The sequence below is a fragment of the Physcomitrium patens genome, chromosome 4 (assembly GCF_059467195.1).
Source record: "Physcomitrium patens ecotype Gransden chromosome 4, ASM5946719v1, whole genome shotgun sequence".
NCBI classification, from domain to species: domain Eukaryota; kingdom Viridiplantae; phylum Streptophyta; class Bryopsida; order Funariales; family Funariaceae; genus Physcomitrium; species Physcomitrium patens.
In genome coordinates this window covers 11,389,911-11,406,820 of record NC_143413.1, presented here as the reverse complement: position 1 = coordinate 11,406,820, position 16,910 = coordinate 11,389,911, and the positions used below count along the sequence as shown (strand labels likewise).

The 16,910-nt window shown below is 32.5% G+C and overlaps 1 protein-coding gene across 3 annotated transcripts; it reads left to right on the top strand.

Annotated features, from left to right (window-relative positions):
* The first annotated feature begins 10,102 nt into the window (after nt 1–10,102).
* LOC112281047 (uncharacterized) lies at nt 10,103–16,672 on the top strand. Of its 3 annotated transcripts, none has more exons than XM_024517196.3 (16): nt 10,103–10,271; nt 10,418–11,743; nt 11,948–12,077; nt 12,217–12,387; nt 12,532–12,677; nt 12,772–12,871; nt 13,003–13,127; nt 13,238–13,318; nt 13,462–13,571; nt 13,821–14,044; nt 14,199–14,434; nt 14,630–14,777; nt 14,897–15,090; nt 15,297–15,356; nt 15,475–15,887; nt 16,237–16,672. In XM_024517196.3, exons 2-16 carry the CDS (start codon nt 10,476–10,478, stop codon nt 16,299–16,301), a joined length of 3,471 nt encoding a protein of 1,156 aa, XP_024372964.1. In that variant the 5' UTR covers nt 10,103–10,271; nt 10,418–10,475; the 3' UTR covers nt 16,302–16,672. The 3 variants fall into 3 exon arrangements, with proteins under 3 accessions (XP_024372964.1, XP_073389379.1, XP_024372965.1); XM_073533278.2 differs by having other exon boundaries at nt 10,409–11,743; XM_024517197.3 differs by lacking the exon at nt 10,103–10,271 and having other exon boundaries at nt 10,278–11,743.
* The last annotated feature ends 238 nt before the right edge of the window (nt 16,673–16,910 follow it).

The window sequence follows — 16,910 nt, the reverse complement described above, 5'->3', positions numbered from 1 at the left end:
ATTGCCCCCAATCAGGAAGAATTTGTTAATCAGCAGAAGCCTTGGTTGCAACTTTGGTTGGCAGCGCTGATTGCAAGGACGGCTGTAATGACCAAGTGTCCTTACATGTACCGAAAAGTTGTGTATTATAAATCAAGCTAGTTATTTTAGATATCTGTAGGAGTTAATAGATGTTAGTTAAAGAAGTTGCAGAATAGCGTGGCAAGTTGTTCAACTCTGGAATCATTGACCACCTAGAATCTAGTCTAGACGTGGTTTTTTTGGCATGGTGGCAAGAAAAAAACAAGACTCTTATAGCTCTCTGCAAGGTACTTCCTTCTCATAAGAAGAGTTGCTGAAGAGGATGTCCAATTGAGTCTTGGAATTATTACGGTGGAGTATACGACATCAGCGGAATTCAAAACCTGCTTCAAAATTCCAAGGGTGTCTCACCTTGACATTGGTGGATCAGCTTAAGGATGGTAGGCGAAGTAATTTGAGCATCTTTGACAGTTTGGAGATACCAAGTGGAATAGTGCCCTTGAAGATCAGAGGCCCTACATCACAACCTTTACTGGTTAGGCAAAAACCACAACTTGAATACAAGTTTGTAAGATGAATTAGAGTGAGGAAGGCGAGCAATTAGGTTTTTGGAAAAAATCACGTTAAATGAAAATTTATGGATGAAAACTGTTTAAAGTTGGATGATTTTTTATTTATGGATGAAAATTTATTTGTAGGTGAAAAAATTTCTTGGATGAATTATTAATTTTGGATGGCAATTAATATTAGATAAAAATAAAAATAAAAATAAAATTCAATGAATATTAAATAAAACCATATAAAGTAGCTTGCATTGTTGTGATGGATTGTGTGAATGTGAATCAAATTAATTAAGGATCTAAGTTCTTTAGTAAGAAGTAGAGAGAAATTTTGTTAAATCATTTCATAAATTAATTAGTATTTGTGGGCTAAAATAAATCATATAATAAAGGAATTATTTAGCTCACAATTGGAGAATTAGTAGAAACATTGTATACAAATCAAATGTTAATTAAAAAGTGTTAGATTAAATAAATAATTAAGTTTTTATAAATTAGAATAGGCTTCTAACTAATGGAGGTTTATTTTTGTTTACAAGAGGCATTGATATTCTTTGACTATTGTAAATTGCAGGTAAAATAGCTCCAAATTAATCTAGGATGGATTCTACTCTAAAAAATTATAATTATTATCTTAAATTCATTGTGCTAGCAATAAACCTAAGAATTAGATAACATATCAATAAATTAATGGGACCTATTTCATTTGTGTCCTATTGGGTCTATTAAATATGATTAAAGGTAGATCAATCTGCAACATTATAATATAGGACTAGTATATTGTGATCCAGGTTAAACAATCAAGAGGATAGGTATCTAGCCAAAGAATATAATCCTTATTAGTACTGGAGCTCTATATTTAGTAGAAGGTGATTGCAAGCTTACTTAGTTTTGTAACTAGGATGTGTTAATTCAGTGTTACAAGATCATCAATATTATATCCTACATACAAATTATTGGAAGTGGACTGGAAGCTTTGAAGGTATAGAGTGGTAGCCCTCATCAGCTCATTGCTACAAAAATTATGTTATGAAATAAGTTGATTAGTTATACATCTTTGAGGTGCTTTAACTTGGTGAAAAATTCCAAAAAAGCTTAAGTGATAATTAGATGATAGTTTGTGAATGAAGCAATGGTAGGGTTTTAAGAATTAGGATTTTTAAATAAATCATTCTAGATAGAAAGAATTATGGATGAAAATTGATCAAATTTGGATGATTTTTATTAGTGGATAAAAAATCATTCACAGATAAAAAATTATTATAGATAGAAGTTTAAAATTAGATAAATTTTTTATTTAGATAATTAAATTATATATATATATATATATATATATATATATAAAAATAAAAAAATAAAAAAATATTTTTTTCTTAAGTGTATGTGATTTTGTATTATTGTGTGGCTTATATGGTAGATTGTGATTACTTAAGTGTGAATTTAATTTTTTAAAGAGGATAAATCTCTCAACAAGAAATAAAAATATTTTTAGTTAATTACTCATAAGTTAATTAGTAGTTGTAAATTAGATGAAATTACCTACTAGATGGAATTATTTTATTTTACAATTGAAATGTTATCAAATTCTTTAGACATTAAATCAGCCGTTAATCAATAAGTATTAGAATCTTTAGATAATTAAATTTTTATAAATTAGAATAAGCTTTCAATTAGTGGAGGCTTATTTTAATTTACAATGTGAACAACCACAATCTTAAGGGCATGTATTGGATGTGACTTGAGATTGTGATCATGTGATGATTTTAAGTTATTATCACTGTTGATGATTTGAATGATGTCTTTGAGAGAAGTAGCCTATGGACATATAGAGACCAAGCTCATGAGTTTATATTGAAAAAGCTTATTTGTATTTACAATAGTAGTATGTAGAGAGTAGTTGTCTTAATTAATCAATAAAATTATATTATTAGGCAGCCTAAGCTAAATTTTATTTGATACATGTCAAAAGGCATTAAATTTGGCATTTAAATTTTTTGAATCTTTAAGGCATAAAATGACCATATATTTTTTTATTGAATTCATAATATTTATATTTCTTTTAAAAAGAAATTAATATATATTTTTTTACTATGCTTAATATTGGTCTTGGCATGATGGCAAAATTCTTCAATTCTTTCAAGATCCTCCACATAGGCAATAGATGCTTTAGTAGCCAAGTCTTTCAAAGACGCAAGTATCTAAATGTGGGCACAATGTATTTTGTATAAAGTAGGAATTGAACACCAAACACAAGTTCAATTAATAAGTGATCTATTTTATATTCCCTACAATTTTATATGCCATGTAATATGCCTAAATGGCAGCCAATAAATATTCATTCTTGTCAATCTTATTCTTACATATAAAGCAATGTAACATATTAATAATAATTTTGTTAGTGGATTTAGAAAGTCCATTGCCTAAAGATAATATATCATGGATGTGTAATATTTAATTATGAATGTATCTATAAGTTGTTTGATTACCTTGTTTATAAAATATTTGCCTTGATCAAAGATTATTTCAATTGGATATTCAAATTAAATAATGATGTTTTCATAAAAGAATTTAGTAGTGAAAAAAGTAGTATTAGCTTTTAATGCATGTGTTTTATACTATTTAGTAATAAAAACTATTACTACAAGTATATGTTTATTTTTCTTTTGTATAAGTGGTTTAATGGATCCAATGAAGTCTAGTCTTTAACACATAAATGGTGCAAGTAAGAATATAAGTTGTTATGAAGCTTGCTCCATTTGTACAAATCTTAGTTTGGCTATATGACACAAATGACACAAAGAGATATAGTCATGGATATCTTTATGAAGTGTAGGCCACCAATATCATGTGGTAAGAATTTCTTTAATTATCGTATCAATTGCCTAGTATCCTCTTATAGAGCTATTATATAATGTTTGAATCAACTTGTATTATTGGGCAGCTGGAATGCATAATCAAATAATAAAATTTATCTTGAGTTTATATATTTAATCATTAATATACATATATGATAATACTTTGCATGCAAAATTGAGACAATACAATTTCATAACTATAGATGAGATTTATTTGGTGGTAAGATATTTGATAATATCGTGCATCTAATCATTTGCAAGTAATATTACATCTAAAAAATCATTGTTTAGATATGGATTTAAGAACAATTCATTGATACCTAAGTCTAGTATAGGATTGAATTTTCTTGAGAGATAATTTGTAATTTTATTTTATTTTTTAGAAATTTGAACATCTTCAAAGTCATATTCTATGAGCAATATTATCTATCATGCAATTTGACTAGTAATCATAGATTGATTTACTAAATAAAAAAATGTGTGATTATCAATCACAAACTAAAATCTCTTTTGGAGCAAATAGTATTTTTATTTCTTCACAATATAGACCATTGCTAGGACTTTGTATTCTATAGTTGAATAATGTTATTTTTTTGTATTTAATCTTTGGCTTGTATATGACACAAATTAATTTACTTTTCTTATATGATTTTCATACGTCAAAGTATTACTTTGACAATGATATAAGAGGCATCAATGTATATGCAAAAAAGAAATTATCAATTGGATGCTAATAATATTGGATGGTTTATATATGCACATTTGATTTCTTTAAAAGATTTACCGAGTATAACATTCCAATGAAGTTCATACTTATATATTTGGATTTATTGAATTCAGATATAGAAGAGATCGAATGTGCTAATTTTTTCATAAAGGTCTCATTGAACTAAGTAATCATGAGTACACTTTGTACTGCTTTTTGATTGCAAGGTTTGGATATATTTTGTATTTATTTGATTTTCTATAGGCTCAACAACTTATCCAAACTGCAAACAATATATCCAAATATGAGCCCAATGAACAACAAAATCATGCATTTATCCATATTGAGATTGATGCCATATTTTTTATAGACATCAAAGATTTGTTGCAGATATTAGATATGTTCTTTTTCAAGTCCATAGATAGTCCTATTATTAAGATATATTCAAAAGGATTTTTGAAGTATATCTTAAATACAAATTCTATCACATGTTAAATATGGTTACTATTAGGAATTTTTTTGCTTCAAACAACATTGATTTGAATTGGAATGGTCACTATTTAGTAAAAAAAAAGTAATTTTATTATTGTGTTTTGATATTTTAGTGTCAATACATAATTAAATTGTAAAAGATAAAATATGGATTTTTTAATAAAAGAACCTAGTAAAAAAAATATAGTAGCAAAATATGGATAAATGATAGAAAGATAGTAAAAAAATTAGTATTAATGCTCTTTTTTATTTTAAAAATGGCTTCTTTTTACTTTGTAAGGCCATAAATAAGATAATTTAAGATAGATTAAGAAAATAAATCATATAAATATTTTTAGAAGAAAGTTAATAGATTTTAACAAAAATTATTTTAAAATACTAAGAATTGATACTTAAAGAGGACTAATTGTGAATGGAAGTGAAAATCAAATTCCAAGGCATAAAACCATATGCCTATGACAATTTCAACATTCTTTTTGCTAATCAAAGAGTACAATTAGGAAAAAGATTTTAGAAGGATTTTTAAAGCATTTATTTTAAATAATTTGAATGCATATAGAATTTTTGAGGATTTTTCAAAATAAGAGATATATTAAATAGTCTTAGATTTTAAAAAATAATTTTTTTTTATAAATTTGAAGATTTTTTAAGCATTGTAGGAAATTATTAAGTAAAAACTTGTGAATTTGTCTTCATACTTCTCTTGAGTGAATTTAATAAATTAAATATTAATAAAATAATTAAATTAAAAGATATAAGAATTTTATTAGATTAGGAACTTGAATATTTGAAATTTAGGATCAATAAGGGTTTTTGCAATCTTAAAAAATCCATCAATGCAAATAAGAAAAATTTTATAAGAGTAATTTTAACTTAGATATCTACACATCAACTATTTTTTCAAGAAATTAAATAGTTCAGCAAGGAGAAATCCTTGCTAAAAGATCAACATTCAAATTAAAAAAGAAGTATAGTCAATTTCTAAGATTCTTAGGAGTTTTTACTCTAAATTGGTGAGTTTAATTTTTTTCAAATTTTTTATGTCTATTATTAGCTTTTGGATTAAAATTTAAATGATATTTTAGTTGAAATCAATAATTTGATTTATAATTATTGAGATTTTAGAATAGCCATAGGAATTGCTTAGGATTCATTTAAGATTTTTTTGGATTTATTTAAGATTTATTTAGGATCTCTTTAAGGTTTGATTAGAATTAGATTAGGAATTGATTAGTATTTTTTTAGTATTTGATTAGAATTTAAGATTTGATTGGATTTCATTGAAATTTATTTAAAATTTTATTAAGATTTATTTAGAATTTAGTTAGGATTTGGTTAAAATTTAGGATTTGATTAAGATATGGATAAGATTTGAATAGAATTTATTAGGATTTGATTAGGATTTAATTAGGATTGATTTAAAATTTTAATAGAATTTTATTAGAATTGATTTAAAATTTTAATAGGATCTTATTAGAATTGATTTAAAATTTTAATAGGATTTAATTAGAATTGATTTAAAATTTGGTTAGAATTTATATGGAATTTTTATTTAAAATATTTTTTTAAAGCTTTTTTGATATTTTTTATAATTTATATTATATTATTTTATTAGAATATTTATATTTTATATATTTTATATATTTTTTAAGATTAATATATAATTTATTTATATTTTCTTTGTAATTTTTTAAAGATTTATTTTGGATTTAATTAAAGATTGACTAACATTATTAAGAATTAATTATAATTTATTTAGGATTCTATTAGAGTTGTTAGGAAATTATTGAAAATTCCATTTTATCTTCTACAACCAAGGATCTGGTGCATTTTCAAGCAAACGTTTTGAAATACAATAAGACCATAGCTACCTAATAGTATCCTAAGAAATAGTTGATAAAGCTATACAATTTATGGCTTGCTATCTTATCAATGATTTCTTCCATATATGAGAGACAGTAATAATCATTTTTTGTAGCAATGTTTAGATTATTGAAATTCATGCAAATTTATAGAGCTTCTGATTTTTTTGGAATGATGACCATGGATGACAACTATGAGGCAAAATCCATAGACAAAATAAATTTGGCTTATGGGAGTTTGTCCATCTCTTGCTTTATGGTTTGGATGTAATTGTAATTCATTTGATATTTTCTTTTTTGAATTGGTGTAGCATTTAGGATAAGTTCAATTAAATGATTTTCTATCTCCACAAATATTTTTTTTTAAATATTTATATGACTATGCAAATATGTCCCAATATTCATGAAACAATGCAATTGTGGCAATTTTTATAATATTGGATATATTGGCATTTATTCGTGTGTGTTTGGATTTCCAAGGTGTCTTGAAATTATTATTATTATTATTATTATTATTTTTTCAATTATATGACCATCTTTTGATCATTTTTTCTTCTAGTTTGATGTATACTAGCTATTTATGAATAATAAGCCAATCTTAGAGCTCAACAATAAATTTTATGGATATGTTAAATTATTTGTTGTTTGTTAGAATTATAAGGTTTATTTTTGCAATAGAAACCAAGTGGGTCTTTAATACAAATACTAGCTCTTTTTTATTGTAGATTAGTTCAAAGATTCAATCATTGTTCATGATTTGTTAAGTTGTGGAAGCTTTTTTTAAAGTTATATAACTATCAATGTAGATATAAATGTGTTGATATTGATAGAAAATAGTGATTTTGTTGCTGAACCAATTATAAAATGCATTCATATCTTTCTACCATGGTCTTTGTAAAATGACCTAGAAGTGACTTTTATTAAACATCTAAATTATTAGAAGCTAACTGGTACTCAAATTTCTTAAATTAAGATAATTATATTTTTTAATATTTCAAGGAACTTAACAAGAGCATTATTTGTTATGTAGAATATAAGTGAAGCTTCTTTGGGGTAGAAAAGTTTGACAAACTTGCAGGTATGATTTGCCATGACATTAATGTCAAATCTTCCATAATAAGTACATCAATTAGTTGATTTTTTTTAATGCAAATTTTGATAATTGTAGCATTGAAATCTATAATTGTAGCATTTAAGTTTGTTACGACTTTCAATGATTATTTGAGCATGTCTTATATTTTATATGTTAGTATTTTGAGATTTAATTTGTAATTGCAGTATTCTTGAATATATTTTGGATTGCAATTTCTTTGGTATTAGAATCAATTGGCTTCATGACCTTATCTATGCATAACTCCTAATATATCTGTTTACATATCTTTTTAAGCAACTCCCAATATTCTATAATTTATAGGAGGTGCAATTCTCATTTAATTATAAGACTTCATTAATTTCTACTCCAATTAAGTATGCTTTGATATGTTTATTGAAATCACCTATGAAATCATAACTGCTATATTTTAAGGCTAGGTTTTCTTTTGTTGATTACCATTATTGAGATTGAAATAAAGGTAGTGGATAGACTTTCTTGTAGAATTTGGCCATAACCTTCTTCTATTTTTTTATTTGGTTGCCATGTTTAGATTCTTAAAACTTAAATTATAAATTTATGATTATTTATGGAAGTTTCTTGTAATACTATGATATTTCTTGTAAATTTGTTTTTATAGAATCTTTTATTATTGTGGTAGATTATTGTAACCAACTCTATAAATCTTTAGCTCTTTTGAAGACAATAGTAGTCTCTCTTGAATTTTGCTTACCAAACTCAAGTCAACTAGAAGAAAATCTTTCCATATTCCATCTTGCTCTGGTTCCTTTACTTATTTTCCTTATGGATCTTGTGTTCATCTTTTGTTGAATTCTTTCAAGGTTATGTTGGATGATGCTCTCTAATAAGGTTACTAAATATTATTCAAGCTTTTGAAGTTATTGGCAAACATAAGATAAGACCTCATAAGATTAAATTTGACACATATGATGTTTGAAAAAGAGACAAGGTCCAATTTATTGCTTAGTCAAAATTATATAGCCTTCAATTCAATACTAACTAATTTATAGAGCTACTACCTAAGACTTGCTAAGTATTATACTACTTCTTAACTACCAGCTACATGCTTTCTTCAATCTTTAAATATTCTTCTACTTTACTATGTCCTTGTTAATTTTGATGGCCTTGTAATAATATCTTATCAGCTTGCTCATTGCTTCTTTCACATCATATTGTTGGAGTATTCTGGTAGGTATCATTTGAGTGCAAATACAAGCTCCTTAGACATGTAACATCATTGCAGGTAGATGTAGTTACCTTAGATGGATAACAATTATTAAAGACTTAATAAGATTATCATAAAAAATAAAAATATTTATTTTTAATATAAGGACTATTTGATCACCTAAATCAAATAAAGATCCATATAAAAATAGATCTACAAGAAGCATACAACTTAGTAATTATTCAAGAAAGAGAAGAATAGAAGGTTGTGTTTTAAATCAATTATGGAAAATTTGAATATAATGTCATATTTTTCCAACTTATAAATAAGCCAATTACTTTTTAACATCTAATAACTAATATTTTTAATCTTTTTAGATGGTTTTGTTGTTTATGATCTAAACAACATTTAATCTACTCAAAAATTATAAAAGAGTATGAATTCAATGTTTTTTTTTTTGTTACGAAAAACTTAGAGATATATGGCTATATGCCAAGATAGAAAAATGTATACTTTATACAATTCAAGTTGATTTCTTAGGATATATAATTTCAAATGACAATCCTAAGATTGATCATAAGAAAGTTCAAAATATCATACATTGTAAAATTTTAGAAGTAATAAAGGATTTTTAATGTTTTTTAGTATTTGCCAATTACTATTAAATTTTTATTTAAAAAATTCTTCAAGTTGTAGCTCTACTTACATCTTTTACTTGTAAAAACAAACTTAAGTGGAATAAAGAAATTAAAATATCATTTGAAGCTTTAAAGACAATTCTTATTGCAACATCAATTTTATATTGCAGTGACTTCTCTAAGATATTTTTATTTTTATAAAAATAGATACATTGTACTTTGCTGCAAAACTCAAACGGGTACCTGCCTAAAACAACAAAGTCGGAAAATCACCTGGTACAAAGCCAAGTACAGCTGATGCTGCTCCACAACTCGACAAAGCAAGCCAACATGCAACTCAACCCTAACTGCAAACCTTTACCGACACATGGCACATGCAGGGGACCCAAGCTACTGTTTATCCGAACCTTCCGAGTAGACCTGATGTCATCACAAAGCAGCTACGGATCACCTCGGCTCCAATGAATGATGCTTATCACCAAAAAGAGAGAAGCGTCGTCACAGCATCATGCAAGAGAGAAGGCACAGCGGAGCATTCAGCGAGCGAGCGCGAGAAGAGGCTACGTATGAAACTGAGTATTCATTTAAAGTACCCATCGAAGCGTTCATCCAGAGCGTTCATCCAAAGTGATCGTTAACGAGAGTAACGGTCAACGGCCTGTCCCATCACTGGAACTGTGACAGGGCTGGCGCCCCCGCCATGTTTCAACCTCGTTTCCAGAAGCTTCTTCTTCTAATGCTTCTTCCGCATTTTCTCTTGGAGAGTGATCATGGATTATCTCCACTTTTGTAGACGTATGCGGCGTAGCAGACAGGCTGTGGAGCAGATCGCCTCGCGTTACCCTTAAAGACGACCGACAGGTGAGTTTGCTTGCGCACTGTTTTGAGGGAGTAGTTATTTTACTGAGGTGGCGCTGGATCGTCTTGTAGGGGATGAAGTAGGATTGGAAACCTGAGGGACGGTTTGGTTTCTATTTCTGAGTGGGTGAAGGAGTTAGGGTTTGCAGAGCCGAATCTTGGAGGAGGTAAAATTTGTGGATAAGATTGAAAGGGGGGGATTCGAAAATGGAGGCAGAGGGTAAGAAAGCGTCTGTCGTGGATGTTTGGAATGCTTTGAAAGAAGACGATGCCACTCGGAGTACACGCAATATTGATTCGAGGATGAAAGTAGATTGGAATTCTTACCATATTAGGGATGCTGTCAAACGGAAGAAGAAAGCCTACCCTTCTGCTATGTCCTGCGATTCACATCTCGCGGATTATTCTCTCATGGAAGCTGCACATTTGTTTCGAAACTCTGAGGGAACGCTGGAAGTTGGGTGCCCCTACGAATGCAGGGCTGAATGTAAGAGCTCCAAGAGAGGGGATGACAGTGAGACGCGGGTTCATGGAGACAGAAATTTGTTTCCTGGTGAAGTTGACCGGCAGCCTGATCTTGCGATCTTGCAATATGCAAAACTGAAAGCAGCGTATCTAGAAAAGATCCGAAAAGACAGTTTAGCCAACGCGGCGACCTGTGTAGAACAGCTGAAACCTAATGCAGCCCCAGGTAATAGGGTACCCCATGAAGAATCTCATCAAGAAAGTACTGGTGTGTCCGAACAAGATCCTTTCAAAACATACTCTGACGTTGTTGGCAAGCTCGTCGTGGATAATGAGAACCTTCAGCGCGACAGCCAATGTTTTGACAATGATCTTGACGATGGTGCTCTGAAAAATGGAGCGCACCCAGCGAGTGTTTATATGTGTTCTAATGTGGAGGAGAGCGTTGAGAAGAGTCTGGACGAAGTGGTTCCTCCTTGTGGAGCGGTCAAAAGTCAAAATCTAGATGACAAAGACCAGAATTTGGCTGCAAGAATAGAGCAGGCAACGATGGAGCAAATAGAAGGGGTGGCAGTACAGATGGGGTCAGGACGAGAACCAGCGAACCACGAAATATTTAATCCTGTCCAGGCAACTCCAGCTCTTGAACCCCATCATATTCGCTTTGCACTTCCCGAGGAGCAATCACGCATTCCGGTGACTACCGACACTGCCAATACCGTAGATAATCCTGAGAACCAAAATTTGGCCACTGCGTTGAACAAAGACTTGAACTCTTTGACAGCCGACGAGGGAGGAGTACGTGTAGCTGCTCTTCAGAGACTTCAAGTGACCCTCTTTGGAGAAGAGTCGTGCTTTCAGAACATGAGAGAAGAAACCGGGTCGAAAGGAGAGAGCAGGCGGCACAGCCTGGGATGGGCGGCAGAAGAGTTGGTCGTCAAACCTCTATTGCTGCGCTTTGAAGATCCCTCGGAAAAATGCAGGATACTCGCGATTACGATTCTTCATAAGTTAGTTCAAAATCAACCCATGAATTATGTAGCTCTGTATAATCTCTTCGCGCTCATAGCTGTTAACAAAGGCAACGTTGTAATGATTAATTAGTAGCTGATTTGCAGCTGTATAATTTCTTAACATGACATTCAGAAGTTAAATATCAATTGTACAATGCCTAATTCTTCGCATAAGAAAATTTCAGTGGGACTCATATTAAGGTTGCTACTAGAAGTGCCAAGCGCGGTGATAGTTTTGCTGCCATACATTCTCCCAGTAATTGGCGAGCGCTTGCCCCTCAAGGTTCCCCTTGCTCCAAGTAACGACCAAGATGAACTATTGAAAGAACCGGTAACTGATCACTTGGGAGTCTATTGCCTATCATTGGATTTGTTTATAAGATTTACAAAGTAACGTTTGACCATAAAAGTGTATTAGTAGTATGAGTTGATGGTTACATGATTTTAATGATGTGCACGCGCTCATGCAGCCCGTCATTCAAGCCCTTGTCGTAGAGCCATCGGAAGAGGTGAGGTTGCAACTGGTGCAGGTCATAAGTTCTCTTTTGAAGCAGGCTCCACGGCTAATTCAAGCTTTTGCCTCGGATGTTGCTTCAATCCTGGTTGCTGGAACATTTGATACAAATCCGGATGTGCTTTTGGTACCTGATGATCTTGAGCTCCTCCGTTGCCTTCTGTATTAATCCCATTGGTTTTTGTATGCTTTTTAGCGTATAGTAACTTTGTGAGGTGATCGTCAATTGAGGCATGCGGGTATTGATACATTGCCGGGGAGTGCATTGCAGGTGGTATTTCCAACACTTGAGTTATTCGGGGAGATAATGGAGTACAGATTAAAGCCCATTGGGAAACAGCTAGTGAGGGTGTGTCATCGGTCCCTGTCCCACAATCACTGTCGCGTACGCGTGGCTGCCCTGAAGGCCGTCTGCAGGTATCGTTTCGTGATGATAGCTGTTCTCTCTGTCTTTCTCTCGGGTACTCCCAACGGACGCATCTGTGACATTAGTGATATTGTGGCGTTGTAGATTGACGATGTGTGGAGCTCATGATGCTATTTACGAATTAACTGCGTATCGAGACCCGAATCTTGTTCCCATTAAGGCCTTTTATGAACCTGTCCCGAAGGTCTGTCTGCTTCTAATCGCTCAAATTTCTTGGTTTCGCATAGGTACCATCGTATGGACAACTAACTTGCAGAAAAACTCTCAGAAAGTATTGTTAATCACAATATAAAGATACTAATGCTGTGTGTGCAGACGCAATATTTAGCTATGCTGGCCACAGATAAAAACTCAGTTGTAAGAAAGGAACTATATACAACCGTAGCCTGTTGGTTGCGGGAGCTGGGTGAACGGAAAGAACATGAGTGCCGCCTTCTGCCGTAATTTTCTTCTAATCCAACGCCTTTTCTTAATACGACCGTCCTTTTCAGGTAAAATAATTCATGAAGATACAGTAACGTGATCGATGTTTCGTGATTGCGTTGTGCAGATATCTTCTGGCTGGGTTTCAAGATGCTTGTCCTCACTTGCAGATGCTTGCTTTTGAACTCACCGAAGGTGTGGGTCTTCAGTAAGTCAACTCCACAAATGTACAATATTTTGAAAGTTTGTGTAGAGGATTGAGAATCTTGTTACTGTAATGTAGACCCTGACGCTATGGGCAGAGTGCAAGAAAACTTCGTCAACACATTCGTGAGTTTCTGGCTTGGACAGATACGAGGAAGAGAACGAGAATGAGGTGAAAGATACCCGCACCTACCTTGCCGAAGAAACTGATGATATAGTCAGCGTCTGCGGCACTCCCCTGCCTCATCCTTTTAAAAGTAAGGTCTATCATTTTGCACTATCAACATGCTCGGATTTATGTTGTCAGAACAACAGTTGCTGATTTATCACAGCTTCACAGAAATGATGGTGTCACATTGCCTCTGAAACCAAGGAGGAAGGCAGAAGTCCCGCATGCGTATTTTTGCAACTCAGAACTTATATTACATCAGTGAACTTCTGAAAAGAACAGCACTGAATTTCTGTCCAAGCCGTAGCTAACCACATTGTTTGTTTAAGCATGTTAGAAAGACCATGTCTAGGAGCACGGATCATGGTGAAGAGCGTAGCAGCAATAATCCTTCATGCTATCTCTATGGACATTGAGTGTTGGACGATGGGCACTAAAGAGCTTGCAGCGAATTTTCTTCTTACACTCTTGTTCTTTGTCGAATCACATATCACCATGCACTTGATGCCCCTCCTTAAAATAATGCACAGAGCTATTGGCGAACCTTCTATCTCTAACAAGGTGTGGTCATGACTTTTACAACATTTCTACTCGGTGTGGACGGTGAACAAGATTCTGAAATGTAAACTGGACATGTAACGAAGAATGTCTACGTTTTCACAGAACCCAGAGTTCTGACATTACCTAACTGAAGTTCAGTGTTCACTTTATGCAGATTCTGGAGAGTGCCAAGGTCTTGGGTTTCTTCGTACCTCCAGATTCTTATTTACCTTTGATGATGCCACGGATACATGGAGATGTGAGTGCTGATGTTTCCGTACATACTTTGGGCCATGCTTTGCAATTGTTGGATGGTATTCTCGCCGGAAGCAGTCCCGAGCACATCCTGCCACACATCCCTGAAATATGCTCCACCCTCACCGATCGTCACATCATGACCAGCATTCAGCAGTATTTAACTAACTTTTTCTCATGTTTTTCAGTTGATAATTCTTGTCGTACACATTTTGTGGCTTGAGCCCAAAGAGGTGCACATGCAAATTTCCGCTTTGAAAAGTTGCATGCTGCAATAATAATTTGAAGCAAATGTTCTCATCCATCCCTGTCCCTGCGAAGCTTTACCAGTTGAAAATTGTGTTTGAACAGGAGCGTTAATGATGGGGTTGTAGCAGTAGCGAAACAGCTCATTAGAGCTTGGGATCAAAACGTATGCGCCCAAGAAGTCTCAGCCATGCTGTGGCTATTATTGAATGCCGCAGCAGCTTCCGATTTTTGCTCTCGTTCTCCGCATGAGGTAAGAGTAGTAACCTCTTCCATTGCATGTTGGCAGCATGCATTTATTAGAGACCTAGATCACAAGGGTTGTGAAAAACCTGAACTTTTTGTAATGAACTTTTGTGGACACCTGATCAGGCTGAGAGTGCAATACAAGCTCTGGCTTCGGCATCAGGCAACGATTCAGGAGAAGCAATTATTGCATTTTATGTGGACGAGATATTAGAAATTTTGCCTCATCCTCGAAAATGGGCATTGCGATCGCTGGACGGGTTGGTTTTCTGCAGGATTCTACAATCATCTGTGTTGGTGGATGAGACAACTCTGGACAAGTTAGTACATACAGCTTTCTCCATGGAGGCATTGAAATTGGATTTGCCAATCATACGATAGGTAGAGGGAGATGCTAGGTGCCAGAGCTTGGTCTAGGTTTAGAGTTGCCATGTTCCGCTGATCTGTGACTATGCACGTCAATGTTCATATTCATTGTTGGGATTATGAAGCTATGTGATGAATTGATGGATATCTGTCATGGCAGGTTGATAAAGGCTTTTGGTTATTGCATAAGAAAGGCAGCTGATGACGACGTAAAACTCCGGTTAGTCCACGTCGCTTTCGAAAATGGGAATTATCTTCCTGTTGATGTTTATTGCTTTAAAACACGTTCATTGCTTGTTTATTTTTAATCTTGGTTGTTCATGATCTTAATTCGTCAGGTTGATAAGGGCAGTTGAGCAGCTACTGACGAAAGGGGAATTCGAATGGGCACAAGGCAAGCGACACATTGGCAATATGTGGGAAAGCTTCTTAGTTCCATGTTTGCAACAAGAGGATGTATTAGTACCACCTACACTCAATGCGATTGTTTCAATTTGGTCTAAATCAATTCCAAAGGAGGTCACCATCAAACGTCCATTCCATGATACTGAAGATGCCTTAATGAGAGCTATCGAGAAGGTAGTGAGAAAGCACTCCAAAGAAGAGGCGGAGGAAGTAGTTGCCACAAATGGAGATCTAGGTGACCAAGAAAAACTGCTAGAAGAAAAGAGATTCCAGGAGTTTATGAAGAAAGCATCAATACCTCCTATCGACGCCCCTATGGTCGACCAAATCAAAGCAAAATGCATGGGTATACTCAAAAACCTCAGTTTCTTGGTATATTTTCACATAATTGCAGAAAGTCATCTTAATCTTGCTAATGGAATGAGATTCTAAACAATGTCGGGCACGTGTCAAACTTAGTCTGGACATAGGGAACAAGCTTTCTGTTTCAAATCTTAGGCATTCCATAACTCCTAGTCACTGAAGCCATCAAAACTCTGCTATTTCTTTCTTTCTTTCTTTCTTTCTTCATAATTTTTTTGTCAAGCTGAAACTTCATGAATCAAAAAAAGAGTTGCCAAATTGGTGTTATCTGATTATCGGCTTAAAAGCTCATGCAATAAACCATTGCTTGTGACTCTTTGAACATTTTCCAGAGACGTTGACGTTCATGATCGGTAGAAGTGCGAAGAGATTTGATGCCGGACGAAAAGTGTTCTAAAGAACATAATTTGAAGAAACACCATACGTGCACCTCAGAACGGGGCTTCCTGTACATTCCTTATTTATATCTACTCCTGGTAATATAATAGTAGATTAGAAAGAGGAAAGTGCAAAAACATTCTCAAATGATGAGACTAGTTGTATGTATAGAGAAAACTAGAGATGGTAGTAAGTATGAACAACACAATGTGTTAGCAAAAGATGTAATAAGAAGAGAAGTACTTAAGAAGACAATGCAAGTACTTTAGAATGAATAAGACTTAATCATAGCATTTAGTAACCATCTCAAGCAATAGAACTACACCAAAATAAATTTATACTTTCTAATTATTTTTTTCTAAGATTAATTTATAATTGTGTTGCATTTTATATTTATATTTTTTAAAATAAAAAACAAAAGTTGATAATTACATTTTCAAAGCCAAATAGAATTCTTAATAAAATATGTAATCTTAATATGCTTTGTAAATAAAAATTATAGAATAAATAGTTTTTTAAAAATATCTTTTTTATCTAAAAATATATATATATATATATCTTTATAAAATATATGTATTTATATACAATATCTAATTATTACAAGTATGTGCAAATTTTAGTAATAAAA